The 16,655-nt window shown below is 35.4% G+C and overlaps 1 protein-coding gene across 6 annotated transcripts in view; it reads right to left on the bottom strand.

Moving 5' to 3' along the window:
* Window positions 1–16,655, bottom strand: part of UBR1 (ubiquitin protein ligase E3 component n-recognin 1) — a 144,747-nt gene that overhangs the window by 57,660 nt on the left and 70,432 nt on the right. For all 6 annotated transcript variants that reach the window (XM_059913490.1, XM_059913491.1, XM_059913495.1 and 3 more), the window contains 10 exons: window positions 16,241–16,369; window positions 11,668–11,848; window positions 9,431–9,492; window positions 8,755–8,865; window positions 7,972–8,037; window positions 7,611–7,712; window positions 5,876–5,939; window positions 3,624–3,748; window positions 1,295–1,347; window positions 96–198 (listed from right to left, as the gene is read on the bottom strand). In XM_059913490.1, coding sequence (XP_059769473.1) covers window positions 96–198; window positions 1,295–1,347; window positions 3,624–3,748; window positions 5,876–5,939; window positions 7,611–7,712; window positions 7,972–8,037; window positions 8,755–8,865; window positions 9,431–9,492; window positions 11,668–11,848; window positions 16,241–16,369 — 996 coding nt within the window. The remainder of the gene's footprint in view (window positions 1–95; window positions 199–1,294; window positions 1,348–3,623; window positions 3,749–5,875; window positions 5,940–7,610; window positions 7,713–7,971; window positions 8,038–8,754; window positions 8,866–9,430; window positions 9,493–11,667; window positions 11,849–16,240; window positions 16,370–16,655) is intronic.

The following is a 16,655-nucleotide window of genomic DNA, read 5'->3' as shown; positions in this document are numbered from 1 at the left end:
AGTATGAAACTACAGAAAAACCAGGCAATTTTCTATGGAGTTGGAAAGCATAAAGCATTTTAGGTTTATTTACTGAAGAGGATAACTTTTCCTACCTTGCTATGCTGTGTTTTGGAGTAATGATAAAAGTACATATTGAAGTCTTTCAATGATTCATCTTTCAGCTCATAAACTCCATGGCCTGATACACCTGGTTTCCTAAAAAGATAGAAAATACAGAGGTGATCTGCAGTGCTCTTGAAGTATAGAGTAAGACAAAATAAGAACCTGAAAATTAATCTAAAAGTCAAAATCAAGAGAAGAAAACAACCTTATCTCATCCAACTTGCTTAAACTGAAATGACAAATTTCATTTCAAGAGTAAAACTAAAAACCTACACTGTAAGATCAAAGTCCTGGTACCAGCTAAGTTGTGTTTCATAATTATGAAATTTAAACAAATCTGAAGAAGTTTATTTTATACTATGTAGATCTGACCCCATGCCCTACCTAAATCCCTAAGGCTTCGTTTTTAGCCTCTGAAGCCTAAGATTGCCTGTTCAACTACAGCTTGCATTGTCTAAGGCCAAATCTAAAATGGTAGTAGGATATCATATCCGTAGAAAATTGAGTTGTAAATGAAAATATAGTGGTGAATCCTCTACAGAGAACTACGAGGAAAAGCATTAAGGCCAAAAGGAGCACACCATATTTGTTCTGCACATTAAACAGCTTTTGGTCTCTATCAAAGTAAGTGAAATATTTTATTGAACAATATTAGAGCATAAAAAAGCTACATTCTATTTTTAAGCTTATTTGAAACTAGCAATTTATCTATAAATACATTACCATAACAGTAGAAATTCATTACCAGTATCAATTTTTAATTTCAAGAATTAATCCAATTAAAATCTTATTTCCATTTTTTTGTATCTCAAAGAATCAAAGGATTGCAAAATAATGTTTTAATCCTAGCAGAGAAAAGTCTAAAATTAGAGTATAAAAATTTAATAGAATAAACGAAGTCATGGCTTAGAATTGACGAGAAAGAGACTATCGAAAGGTTTCTTTGCTTACTTAAGTCACCTAATATCACAAATGGATATTTCTCATTCACTTGACAAAAATACTCATTTCTTCATCATACAGGTACTAAGTGCCTACAGTGTGCCCCTTGTTCTCACCCATTCCGTCTGTACTTTGTTTTTGTCCTTGGGAGTTCAGGAAAGAACTTCAGAGCTTCTACAAAGTAACCGAAATACAAGAACAAAGATTGGTCTAACTTTCAGAATAAGCATAAATATTAAGTACTTACTTAAATGTGGCCACTTTGTTTATGACATTCTCTAAGCCAGTTTCATTATTTTCCTGTTGAAACAACATTTTTGTCATTTTTACCTTCATGTAATGACTTCATCTTCTCTTACTGTGAACTGAAATACACTTTCAATAGCATTCCTGAGTGTTTCATAAACAATAAAAAAAGATCAATTTCCAATATTTAAAAATTAGGTCTAAGGCCAATTAGCTTTGTTTTGAGGGACCAATTTCTTAACAGAGGTAAGATGTATGTATAAACTGCTTAAGGAAGCGATTTAATCTAAGTTTGCCCTCATATATATATACATATACAACCAATAATTCAAAGAAATTATTATTTTCTTTATCTAGTATGTTCATCACCCACATCATTTAAGCACATGCCCATGCTGTACTAATCCCTAAAACCGAGGTAACAAAACAAATAGGATCTACGGTAAAACACATATGTAGATGTCCAAATATATTCTGGCTTCTGCAATTATAATAATTTCATTTTTTTCTGACTGGCCTGAACTTTTCCTTGAACAAGGAATTTTTTTGTTGTTTCTTTTTGGCCATGCCGTGCATCATGTGGGATCTTAGTTCCCCGACCAGGGATCGAACCCACGCCCCTGTAGTGGAAGCACGGAGTTCTAACCACTGGACCACCAGGGAAGTCCCAATAAGGAATTTTTTTTTATGAAGTCATTTAAAATCAGGATAAGGACCTAGTCAATATACTAAAGCAAATTCATAGATTCCTATAGTGTTGCAAAAATTAAATTTAGCCTCCTTTAAAAATGTACTTGTGATAAGCAGTGAAAAATTAGGGTAGACACTAAAGCTTTTTTTTTTTTTTTGCAAAATACGGTAAGTATATAATTATTGGTATGTGAAATTATTTTAGGTGGCACACAGTTATATATTTTTAAATTTTTGAATAGTTATTCATTTATCTTAACATGTATTAGGAAAAAAATTAATCTAGAATATCAAACCTACTATTTCATTGTAATACTGCTTAGAAAGATGCTAAGGAAAAATGTAAGTTGATTTTAAAATGTATTAATAAGGGACTTCCCTGGTGGCACAGTGGTTAAGAATCTGCCTGTCAATGCAGGGGACACGGGTTTGATCCCTGGTCTGGGAAGATCCCCCATGCCGCGGAGCCACTAAGCCCGTGCGTCACAGCTACTGAGTCCGCAAGCCACAACTACTGAGCCCGCACACCACAACTACTGAAGCCCGTGCGCCTAGAGCCTGTGCTCCACAACAAGAGAAGCCACCACAATGAGAAGGCCGCGCACTATAACGAGGAGTAGCCCCCGCTTGCTGCAACTAGAGAAAGCCCGCGCACAGCAACAAAGACCCAACACAGCCAAAAATAATAAATAAATAAATAAATAAATAAATAAACTGTATTAATAATTATAAAATTGGTAGACAGATGTGCAAATATTATGAAGGTGATATGCCAAATGGTTAAAGTTTGAGAATCAGTTAACAATGAAATTCGAAAAAGATACAGGTATGTTGGAAGAAAAATGACCAACAGTCAAAGCTTACCTCCATTCTACTTCTCTGGAAAGCCTTGATAATACAGGTAAATCTAATCTCTTTTAAGAATCATTGTTCTAATTCAAAATTAAATCTCGGAGTAAAAAATATGACTCATAATCTTTAGGATTACTGCTTCAAAATCAGCAATACTGATCATAAATATCACCTGTGTCAGCCATGAGAATGCACCCTGCAGACCTCCAGCTAGAGAACAGAGATACTAATGCAGGCTCACTCTGGGAGACATGCGAAGGCAACAAACCTTGATTAGACTACCCAGCAGTCTAGGACAGTCCTACATAACGTTCCTTCCCTGTTTCCTTCACCTGGAGTCAGATTTGCACCACAGTATGATGGCTCCCCCAGCCTTTCCCAGCTTCCTCACCATTTCTCTCATAGTCATTGTTCCTAATTAAATCTTAAATCCTTTGTCTTGACATCTGCTTCTCAGAAGACCCAGACTAACACACCACCCAAATAGTCTCAGCATTTCAGGAAGTCCCCTTTTCCTCTGGAGAAAATTTATGTTAAAGTAAACAAAAAATCAAAGAGTTTCTTGCTCTAAAATGTTTTCTAAATAGCCAGAATGTCTCTAAAATGTTTCCTAATGCCCAAAAGCCCAGAATTAAAGTTTATACCACTAAAAAATTAATGGTGAGAGTTTTATATCTGAAAATTTCCTAAACAGATTTTCCTAAAACTTCGAGTGGCTTCCAATTAAAGAAAAAGAAAAAACTATACCATCTTGAGGTGAATGGAGTAAAAAACAAAACTGGACTTACATTCTCAGGTAAATTTTTGGCAATGGCACTGTGTGGCATGGGTTCAATACAAAGCAAGTGAATAATTTCTCTCATTGTGACCTCTTCTTTGGTGACATTTCCCACTCCAGGTACATAACGCTCTCCTAATACAAACAATGAAAAGAAAAAGTAAAACAATTAATTGCTTTCCATTTAAATCTCTTCCCATCAGGAACACTGCATTAAATCAAATCTATGAGATAGTGACCAAAAATTATTTGAACATGTTCCTAAATCTGAACAAGAGTCTCTTTGCTGAAAGAGGAAGAAAAATGAAGAGATCTGAAGAACACAGGCCTTCTCTTAACTTAAACACACACACACATATACATACACATACTCACACATTATAAACAAGGCCCCTCGATTAAATTAGCACGTGTCTCTAACCCAGAAAACAAGGAAGATAGCATTGAATAAGTAGTGGCCATCATGGAACAATAGCTTTTCTTTCAAGATTTCCTCAATGTTGTCTCTACTTGTTATTTAAGAAAGAACAAAGTGAAAACTAAAAAACAAAATACTTAAAAATATCTCTATGGGTTAAATGACAAAATAGTATTATGTATCAGGAATTGATGGTGTTGCTAACATGCCCACATGATCAGGTTTCCATTTTTCATCTCGATAAACTGCCAAATGGCGAGAGAGAAAATAGCTAAATTAACTATGGGAACTTCACTGGTGTCAACAGCATCTAATCCCCAATGCTTCAAGAAGGCTTAAAATATTTGACCTTATGTCACCACTGATTTTCAATACTACAACATGTGTACAAAGTCCTGTGATATCTATAAGAGGGTTATTATGAAGACAGGAATTTTTTTGCCTAAGAGATTTGATGAATTCTACAAATTAGCCAAAGAATGACATTTTGTTAATTTAATTCACTTCCAACAGACTCACTCCTCTTCAAACACTGTAATTTTCAATTTTTTTCCACCAAAACAGTACCCTCTATAAGTTTCGTGCTAGAAAGAACCTTAGAGATCATGTAGATTACTTTCACATTTTACAAATCAAGAATTTGAGACCCTAAAAATGTAAATGGTACACTCTTGATAGTTTATAGCGAGGTCAACACTAGATCTTCTGATTCCTAATCCAAATCTTTTGCTACTTCTTAATGTTTTCTCCATAATATAATCAGAGATTTTACACACACACACAAACACACACACTTTTAAAAATGATGACTACTAAAGGTAATAAACTTATACTCAGGAATGTAGCAAGTATTAACTAAAAATCAAATCGCATAGAAGGAAATACCCAATGAATTTGGGTAAACAAAATAACAGCAAAATAATAGTAGCAATAATAAAATAGTAAAATATAAAACAGCAAAAATATATTAGCAATTTTAATATATAGTATTAATAAGCAGTATTAGAAATTCTTCATATAGTATTCCAAGAACAAACACAAAACTTCCCCTCAAGTGTTTGTAATTTAATAAAGTATGTCATCAACTTAAAAATCTTTTACACATTTTTAATTTGTCCATTTTTTTCAGCAGTTTCCTATGGAATACTCTGGAGTTATTCCAGAAGAGTTAGTGCCTGGAAGATTTACATCTCACTTAGCAATGACGGTTTACCACACTTCCTGCTGAGACAAGCAGCTAGTCCAGCAACTAGCTCCCTGATAAACAAATAAAATGAACCCAGGTTTTCAGATTTGGCTAATGGCTAGAATCCTCACTAGGAAGTATTAATACAAAGCAGTGTCTCCTGCAGTAAAGTAAGAAACAAGAGCCAGAATGAGAAGTCAAAAACTTTTACTTAGCTGGTAAGATCAACAGAGACTATAATATAGAATATACAAAAGTAGAAGTATGGCCAATATTTGCACCAAGTAATTTAAAGAATGACTTGATGAAAATATACTTAGACGAATATTACATAGAAATTTCATATATATATATATATATACATAAAATTTTTAGCACTCGACATAGTTATTTTACATCTACTTTTCTAACTAGGATAATTATATCCCAGACCTCTACAAACAAGTCCAAACAATTACAAATCAGGTATTGAAAAATGAAGATGTAATAGCTATGGTTTTTAAAGGGTGAGTTTCTGAACATATCAATCTCATTAGTCACATTAATCTCTAATATTCTCTGCTGTATTTGGCAGAAGAACAAAATAACTTACAGTTCTTATTAATGTTCTCTCTAAAAAGTAACTCATGTTCTATTTCAAAACATGTTTTAATCTTACCCACAATATAGATGAGGACTTGAAGCATTTCTTCTATTAAGGTATTATATTGTTTAATCAAATCCTATAGAATTATAAAAGAAAAAATTAGTTACTTAAGAACCAAAAACCTCCATAAAACATACATTTTTTCTGGATCAGATAGTCCAACTGATCCAGTATTTTCTTTTGGACCACAGCAACAGAGAATTATGAGGTGAATAATTCCCTTTTTTTGACATCAAATTCAACAAGGTTCACAATACTTGGCACGTAGTAAGAACTCAATAACAACTGTTAAATATTATTATTGTTTTTATTATCATTATTTCCCATCTAGCCTTCAGTCAACAAAAGAATTCTAATCTTTAACTTTTCCTCTACTATTGGCTTCCTTCTTATCTGGGTTGGTGAGACAGTGTCTTCAAATAGGTAACTAACAGTTATGGTGAGAGTTCCCTTCCCTAACACACATGTTATTTAAATACTACAGTAAATTAGATATTCATTTTCACTGAGTATAAAAACATGACTAAAAATTACCTTTGTATTTTATAGCCTATGCTTTGGTCCATTGCAAGTGACTTCTAATTTGAAGAATAAAATAATGTAATTCATAAATTCAAAGTAGTCAAAGGTTACTTTATAAACTGGTATCAAGTATTAAAACAATGAAGACGTGACAAAACTCCAGAGACAGATTATAAACTTTAAAAAATGTATTGATAACAAATACAAGTAAAGAATTAATATCTTTACTAAATAAGGAACTTTTACAAAAAACAGGAAAAGGGTGAAGGACAGGAACAGATAATTCACTACCAAAAAGAAAAAAAAAAGGTCAATAATCATGAAAACATGGTCAACTTCACTGATAATTAAAGAACTGCAAATGAAAATTAAACACCATCTTTCATGTATTAGACCAACAAAGATTAAAAATATCAGTACCATTACAGATGTACATACTGCTAGAGAGAGCTTAAATTGGAGTTACTTTTCTGAGAGCAATTTGACAATATGTATTCAGAGTCATAAGAAAGAGTATACTGTATTCTTCAGCAAATCCACTTCGAAGAATTTATCTTAACAAAATAATTAGGCAAGTGTTTAAACCTTGAGGTGCAGAGATGTTTATATGAGCAAAAAACTTGAAAAACCTCTTCAGCAATAGGGGACTAAAGTATAATGCATTCATATACTGCAATACTACACAGCCATTAACAATTATGATGTAAAAAAAAGATGAGGTTGTTGCATACTTATTTAGTGACAAGAAAAAACCTATCACAATATTTCATTAAGCACAGGAAGCATATTACAAAAATAGTACATATAAAAGATTCAATTTTTCCTTAAAAACAAATAAGACACCAAAACTTTAAAAGTGATCATTTTTAGGAGGCAGAGTTTCATGTGATTTTTCTTCTCCTTTTTGTTAATCTATATACAGTCATCACTCAGTATCTGCAGGGGATTGGTTCCAGGACCCCTGCAGATACCAAAATCCACAGATGCTCAAGTCCCTTATATAAAATGGCTAGTACAGTTGGGATTCTGTATCCATGGATACAGAGGGCCAACTATATTCTAATTTTTATAGAGTAAAAAGAATATATGTGTGTATATGTATGTTTTACGTATGTGCCTGATTTTTGGAGATATACATAAATAAATAAAAATCTTAAATATGATTAAAATTTTTAAAATAATATTTCCTTTGGAATTAATTTACATATCAGTTTCTGTCACTTACCTGGTCTTCTATGGATATGGTCTTGTTAAAAGCATCAGCAAGTTCATACCTCTGAAGTACCAGTAATAAAAATTTGTTGGGATCCATTAAAGATGCACCAATCTGTGAAAGACATCAAGTACCATAGTTCTCATGTATTAAATGGAGAAACATTTTGTCTCTAGTAGGACTATGAGAAAAAATTATAAGGTAAATCTGCAGAAGATAATGCAGTAGTCCCTTCTGCTTCTATGATACTATATTCATTTCAACAGTGAGAAAAATTTAAGTAAAGTTAACAATAGTTATAATATCTTCGCTTATTATAAGGAACCTAGGAAGGAAGGTTAAGACAAATATCAGAAGTAATTTAAATAGGTACCTGAAGCATAATGATATCTTTATCATACATTTCTTCTCTGCACTTAACATCTTGGTAATAAAACACCTATAAAATAAAAAGTAGAACAGAAGCTAAAAGAATCATTTTATTTCAAACAGAATTCTCAACAAAAACTATTCTTAAAATTTTCTCTAAACTAGAAACCCCAAGAACTCCTTTGTGGCAAAAAAAAGCTGTAAACCTACAAATCATTTTAAGGGATTTGTGAGGATGAAGTGAGAAAATACGGCATGAAAATAATTCAGAGTTAAAAATGCTCTATACTAGTTATTACTCTCAACATGCATAACAAAAGAATTTACTTCCCTTAAGTTTAAAATGCCCACTTCAATAAAAGTAAACCATTTTCTACAATCAATCATAACACCATTTTTCTCCCAAGTGGTATCTTTACAAGCCCTGTTTCCCCACCACTTAGGAAAAGCACTTCTCCTTATTTGCTCTAAAACAGAGGGAAAAACTGTAAGATGCCCTTCCATTAAGACTGGTGGTGGGAAGATTACATGTCCCCAAGTAATCTTCAGAAAAGACATATATTGGTGGGATGGTTCCTGGTACTACTGGCTTTCACCTAATCTACCCACCTAACAGGATTAAAGGAGAAATGTCTATATGGCCACTAGAACTTTCATTTCTGAGTTTATATAAGAGAACACAAAACAAATACTCAGCAAAATCCAGGGACACAAAGTAAAACATATAAAAGAAAAAACAAGCAGAAAATGAACACATTCATAGTGTGAACAATAGGCCTTGCCATACCTGACTAATGAGAGACAGCCCATTTCTTCGCCACATCTCAGCAACAACCTGGGCAACCAATACCAGACAACGCAAAGGATATTCCACTAGTACCTCTACTTGAAAATCCTCCTGAAACAGAGTGAGATCAATTCCATTATTTCTCAGAGGGCGTGGATGTTACGGCACTATACATTGCTCAGTTTTCTCATCTGTAAGACAGAAGGGCTTGAACTAGATGACTCCAAGTCCCCATGATTCAGATTTCAATGTTTTATCGTATAGACACAAAATTACTAACTGGGAATTATTCAGGTAGGTTTCAAAATATTCTTTTTCTTCCCCCTCAACCAAGAGGTATTTAGAGGGGACCCCCCTGGTGGTGCAGTGGTTAAGAATCCCTCTGCCAATGCAGGGGACACGGGTTCAAGCCCTGGTCCAGGAAGATCCCACATGCCGTGGAGCAACTAAGCCCGTGTGTCTAGAGCCTGTGCTTCACAACAAGAGAAGCCACCGCAATGAGAAGCCCGTGCACTGCAACGAAGAGTAGCCCCCACTCGCCACAACTAGAGAAAGCCCACGTGCAGCAACGAAGACCCAACACAACCAAAAATAAATAAATAAATACATAATTTTTTTTAAAAGAGGTATTTAGAAATAGAATATAAGCAAATCAACATTTAATAGAGTCACTTACAAAAGGCACAAATTCATGCAGTCTTGAAATAGCACCCAGCCTGCTTAAACGCATATGAAGACCTAAAGGTTAAAAAAAAAGAGAGAAAAATGAGAAAGCAATAAACCCAGCTGATTTGTTTCCTAGTTAACTCATCAAGTTTGAAAACTTGTGAGATTTAAACATACATTTATTGAGTTTAGAAATGACATCTCAGAATGCAAACATTTGATTTCTAATTCTGAAACAGTTTTACTAACATATTTAAGATCCTACATTGTACAAGGTGTGCTTATAAATTATATAAAAATAATATTCTGCCTCTTAAGAAATTATTCTCCTCTTAACCAAGCATCAAAAGAAATAAAAACTTATAAACACAGTCCTACTGTATAGCACAGGGAACTGTATTCAATATCCTGTGATAAACCATAATGGTAAAGAATATGAAAAAGAATGTATATATACGTATAGCTGAGTCATTTTACTGTACAGCAGAAATTAAACACAACACTGTAAATCAACTATACTTCAATAAAATAAAAACAAATAAAAATGAATCTAGGTATTTCTTTTTATAAAAATAGAACTGACATAAAATCACGTCAATTATACCATATAGAAAAATTAACTAAAAATGAATCAAAGATCTGAACACAGGAGCTAAAACTATAAAACTCTTAGAAAATAACATAAGGAAAAGGCTTCACAACATTGGATTTGGCCATAATTTCTTGGATATGACACCATAAGCACAGGCAACCAAAGGGAAAATAAATGAGACTACACCAAATTAAAAACTTTTGTGCATCAAAGGACACTATCAACAGAGTGAAAAGGCAACTCACAGAATGGGAGAAGATATCTGCAAACCATATATCTGATAAGCAGTTAATATCCAGAATATACAAAGAACTCCAATAACTCAACAACAAAATCTGATTAAAAAAGAGACAAAGGACTTGAACAGACCTTTCTCCAAAGAAGATATACATATGGCCAGTAAGCATAGGAAAAGATGCTCAGTATCACTAATCATTAAGGAAATGCAAATCAAAACCACAAGGAAATACCACTTCACACTCATTAGGATGGCTATTTAAAAAACAAAAAATAACAAGTATTGATGAGGATGTAAAGAAACTGGAATCCTTGTGCTCTGCTTCTGGGAATGTAAGATGGTGCAGCTGCTATGGAAAACAGTATGGTGGTTCCTCAAAAAATTAAAAAGTAGAATTACCTTATGATCCAGCAATTCCACTTTATGGGTATATACCCCAAGAATTGAAAACAAGCACTCAAACGCATATTTGGACACCTGTGTTCATGGCAACATTATTCGACAATAGCCAAAAGATGTAAGCAACCCAAGCATCTAATGGAGGATGAACAGATAAACAAAACGTGGTATATACATACTATGGAATATTATTCAACCTTAAAAATGAAGGAAATCTGACATATACTACAACATGGATGAACTCTGAGGACATTATGCTAAGTGAAATAATCCAGTTATAAAAGGATATGAGTATGATTTCACTTATATGAGGTACCTAGAGTAGTCAAGTCATAGAGACAGAAAATCAGAGACCGTAGGGAGCAGGGAATGAGGAGTGATGTTGAATGGGCACAAATTTCAGATTGGGAAGATGAAAAGAATTCTGGATATGGATGGTGGTGATGGTTGTACAACAATGTGAATGTACTTAGTGTCACTGAACTATATACTTAAAAAATGATTAAAATAGTAAATTTTATGTTACGTATATTTTACCACAATTAAAAATATAAATATGTACACTTATACAAAGTTGTTAAAAGAAAAAGAAACTGACATGGCCAATTTACATAGAAATGCAAATCAAAGGATGATTAAAGAAAATCTATGATTTCTTTCTTTTAGTGGTGAAAGGAACAGTGACACAGTGAACACACTGGTGCAATCAGGCAGAGAAGAGGATGAAAAAACAGCAACAAGATTTTCCTATATTTACATTTGGTTAGGCGATAAGTTACCAAGTTAGTCCTTAAGTGTACAGTATAAGGATACATTAGTTGACCCAGATAACAAAAAGCCCAGGTAGCACCCTTAGACGTTGTGGTCACAGCTCTTTGAAGGATAGTGACAGCTTTTAACTGCAGTATCTGATCCGAGTATGTCTGTGCATACTGAGAACAAAAATAGTACTGATTCTAATATGAATATCTAGAAAACAAAGCTAATCGAAACATGCAAAAACTAAATAAACACTCACCAGCAAGAGTCCTAGAGAGTGGCAGATGTATGCTTACAAGATCTTCAGATACTCTGTAGGATTTAGTTTCCAAAGTATGACCGCACAATTGTACTACTGTTTTGCTACTAGATTTGAAACTTGCACTGCACCTCATCACAGCTTTATGACATTCTTTGTAAGCCACCAGTAAGAGTTCCTCCTAAAAGGAAAATAAAAATGCAAATAAATTGACAAGTTATCTACTTTATTACATCATTCAGTAAATATTTACTAAATACAAGCACAAAATTGTTTGATGTGTTACTAGAGCTACATCAACAGGATCTGCAAACCTGTAGGAAATATTATGACAGTCAGACAGACATACACACACACACTTATAATCAAAGTAAAAAATTGTAAGCCATGTAAATGGTATAAACTAATAACCTTAATAGGGAAAAAAAAAAAAAAAAAAAAGAATCACAGGGCTTCCCTGGATGGCGCAGTGGTTGGGAATCTGCCTGCCAATGCAGGGGACACGGGTTCGAGCCCTGATCTGGGAAGATCCCACATGCCGCGGAGCAACTGGGCCCGTGAGCCACAACTACTGAGCCTGAGAGTCTGGAGCCTCTGCTCTGCAACAAGAGAGACCGCGATAGTGAGAGGCCCGCGCACCGCGATGAAGAGTGGCCCCCACTCGCCGCAACTGGAGAAAGCCCTCACACAGAAACGAAGACCCAACACAGCCAAAAATAAACATAATAAATAAATAATAAATAAAAATTAAAAAAAAAAAAAAAAAAGAATCACAAACAACTGGGAATACTTATTTGCAAAAGTAGCTTTTTGAGGGGCTTCCCTGGTGGCACAGTGGTTAAGAAGCCACCTGCCAATGCAGGGTACACGGGTTCAAGCCCTCGTGCAGGAAGATCCCACATGCCATGGAGCAACTAAGCCCGTGCGCCACAGCTACTGAGCCTGTGCTCTAGAGCCCGCGAGCCGCAACTACTGAGCCCACGTGCCTAGAGCCCGTGCTCTGCAACAAGAGAAGCCACTGCAATGAGAAGCCCGCACACTGCAACGAAGAGTAGCCACCACTCGCCGGAACTAGAGAAAGCCCGTGTGCAGCAACAAAGACCCAATGCAGCCAAAAATTAATTAATTAATTAATTAATTTAAAAAGTAGCTTTTGAGTGGAGTTTGAAAGAATATGTAGAATTTAAGTATGGGGGGAAGATGGAGAGATGGTAGCACTGTAAGCAGAGATACAGAATAAACAAAGAGAAATAAGGGGAAGTATAACTCTTGTTCGGGCAGTGGAAAGGAATAAAAACTAGATAAATCAAAGGGTTTATGGACAGAATTAATGAGCAATTAAACTGGAAATATGCCTTGGCGTTGCCATGTAAAGTTGAATATACTGATACTGTCTGAAGTGTAATAATGTAGTCAACATATTGCTTCAAGAAGAATTAGTGGGTGTCACTGAAGGTGACAGATTGGAGACAGTAGTGTTAGGAGACAAGGAAACCAATAGAAAGTTTACTACTAAGTTAAGTGTAAGGTGATAAGGGACTCAAACTAGGGTGGGGGCAGTCAGGGCAAAAAAGAATAAACCCACAGGAAATAAGTTAGGATTATAAAATAAATTTAGGATAAGGAAGACTCAAATCTGGGTGAGTATGGCAGGGAGATGAGTCAAAGGTCACTTTTTAAGAGTATTTCTCACTGATTTTATCTTGAAAAAAGGAATTCTATAGTTAAATAAAGTTTGGGAATATCTCTCTTAGAAATGAGCACATTAATTTTTTTTCTTTAAATAAATTTATTTATTTATTTATTTAGTTTTTGCTGCTTTGGTTCTTCGTTGCTGCGTGAGGGCTTTCTCTAGCTGCGGCAAGCGGGGGCTACTCTTCATTGAGGTGCGCGGGCTTCTCATTGCAGTGGCTTATCTTGTTGCAGAGCATGGGCTCTAGGCACGTGGGCTTCAGCAGTTGCAGCACGCAGGCTCAGTAGTTGTGGCACACGAGCTTAGTTGCTCCGCGGCATGTGGGATCTTCCCAGACCAGGGCTTGAACCCGTGTCCCCTGCACTGGCAGGAGGATTCTTAACCACTGCGCCACCAAGGAAGTCCTGAGAACACTGATTAATCAAAGGGTTTGAGAAGTTCAGTGGCTTAAAAAAATCATGTTTGATTTTGTTCAACCTAGCATTTCCCGATCTTACATGAACATAAAACTTTTTCCCCCTCAAAAGTCTGTTAACATCTAACACACAGAACACAGTGGCTCTCAGATTTCCTGTATGGACGAACGTATGAATCATGGTGTCATGAACAGAATAAGGGAGTCAAGAAGAAAAAATGCAAGCTGGAAGTAGAATGAAATGATGACAAGTCAATTTAATATATTCTGAGTTTGAAATACAAATGTAAGATCCAAGCAGTAATGTGTAGCACACAAACAGAAGTGATTCTATAGTTTGGGAAAGTTATCTTATGAAGTTTTAATTGGGGTGGTAGAAATAAAAGATCTGTAAGAAAAAGAAAACACTGGGGAATGTCTCATTTAGTAGGCAGAAGGAAGTGAGGGAAAAAAGGCAATCATTGATTGAAATGGGTAATCAATAAGAGAAATATTAGGATAAGCAGGTTTGTGAAAATCAGAGGGAAAGAGTTTCAAAACGATTAAGGTTCTCAAAAGAATGCAACGCTACAGACATTTAAGGAAGATGGGGGACTTAGAAAAGACCTCTGAATTTGGTTACTAAATAGATCCTTTAAAATTTTTTCAAAAAGCAGTTCCTATCAATTGGTAAGGGCAGAAGCCTGGCTCTAAAGAAGTTTTAGAAGCTAAAGAGTGGCGACAGTAAATGTAGATGACTTCAGGAGGTTTTGCAGATGTCAACATGAACACCACACACTTTGACCTCATCTCCAACAATTAAGCATGCCCTTCATAAAGATGAGGGGAGCCAAAAAATATGTGCTGTGGTAGTTGCTGGACAATATTTCCTGTCCTTATCGTTCTATACAGCTGCTGTGCTAGATTAAAGTCTATTGTGTCTGTGAGCGTGACCCGCAGATGAGGAAAAAAGAGAGATAAAATACAGTTCATGAGGTAGCAATGACAAGTAAGGGGGCTTTCATTCTCATTGTTCTTAAGAATAGGAGAGTCCTGTGTGTTTACAGGCAGATGAATGAAAGAGTGGGAAATACCAGAGGAGACAAATGAGGAAGCAAACTCCAGGAAGAAGTAATATAGGTTGGGACCAAGAGCCTAGGTAGAGACATCACTTTTAGAAAGAGGAAAATGAAAGAGATGAATAGTGAAGATATATATAGAAACTTAGTGAATTGACTATAGTGAGATGTACAGAGAAACTGGAGAAGATGAAAGAATTTGACTTAGATAATGTTAATTTTCTCAGAACAGAAATAAATGAGGTCATCTTCTCAAAAGGGAGTCTGGAGTAGGATTATGTGTTTAAAGAGCATTATGGTCTAAAATTATTGCTTAAGGAGGGGACTTCGCTGGTGGTCCAGTGGTTATGAATCAGCCTTCCAATGCAGGGGACATGGGTTCAATCCCTGGTTGGGGAACTAAGATCCCACATGTCACGGGGCAACTAAGCCCGCACGCCGCAACTACTGAGCATGCAGGCCACAACTAGAGAAGACCACGCACTGCAACGAGGAGGACGCATGCCACAGCGGAGGATCCCACATGCCACAACGAAGATCCCATGTGCCGCAACTAAGACCCAACACAGCCAAAAATAAAATAAATATATAAAATAAAATTACTGCTTAAGGAAAAACATTAGTTCTATATTTTAAAATTAATTTTCTTGGACTTCCCTGGTGGTGCAGTTGTTAAGAATCCGCCTGCCAATGAAGGGGACATGGGTTCGAGCCCTGCTCCAGGAAGATCCCACATGCTGTGGAGCAACTAAGCCCAAGCGCCACAACTACTGAGCCTGAGCTCTAGACCCCAAGAGCCACAACTACTGAGCCTGCATGCCACAACTACTGAAGCCCACGCGCCTACAGCCCGTGCTCTGCAACAAGAGAAGCCACTGCAATGAGAAGCCCGCACACTGCAACAAAGAGTAGCCCCCGCTCGCCGCAACTAGAGAAAGCCTGTACACAGCAACGAAGACCCAACGCAGCCAAAAATAAATAAATTAATTAATTAATTAAAAAATAAATAATTAAAATTAATTTTCTTAATGGTTTAACTCACATAACAAGGCTCTTGATTGAATAAATATCTACATCCCTCCACTGTTGGAATATTTAAAAGTCTAGTCCTAATTTTATTATAATATTCATGTCCAAGGAAAAAATTTATCAATAATTAATTTATTAATTGATTAGTGTGTGCTGTATTTTTTAAACTCCACTATTCCCAAAGGTAAATGGAATGCTACGGAGCACATTTTCTAATTAAGTGTAAAAAACTACAAATTTAATAAGATAATTCAAGTATATAAGAAACTATTTAAGTAATAAAACTTTACATCAAGGAAGTTGCAACATAAAACTATACTATTAATAACAATCAGAACACTTAAAAAGGCACGGATCCTTCTAACAAATTGTACTTACATCACAAGCGCACCACTCTTGGAACATGAGTAAAATATTCTTCAATTGCATCTGTATAGCAATGGCAGCCTCCCAGTCAGGATCCACTTCTATGTGTTGCCCAACCTGTCTTCTGATTTCTTCCATTCCCTACAAGAAAAGAGTGGTTAACATATACATATGGGCCCTCTTTCTTTGCTCTTCCACTGGCAAAATATAAAATCATCAGGATTTATATTCATGTATGCGTAGTTTTTTAACATGGCTGTTACACTAGGTCAGAACACACGGGTTCAAATCATAACTCTGTCACTTTCTAGCTGTATGACCCTGGTCAAATTATTTCTAAGCTATGATTCCCTTATATGTAAAAGGGGGATAATAATAGTAACTACCTCATAAGATTGCTATGAGGCTCAAAAGAAATAATGCATGA

This window comes from Balaenoptera ricei, chromosome 2 (genome assembly GCF_028023285.1).
Source record: "Balaenoptera ricei isolate mBalRic1 chromosome 2, mBalRic1.hap2, whole genome shotgun sequence".
Taxonomy (NCBI): domain Eukaryota; kingdom Metazoa; phylum Chordata; class Mammalia; order Artiodactyla; family Balaenopteridae; genus Balaenoptera; species Balaenoptera ricei.
This window is presented reverse-complemented; position numbering and strand designations above follow the sequence as displayed.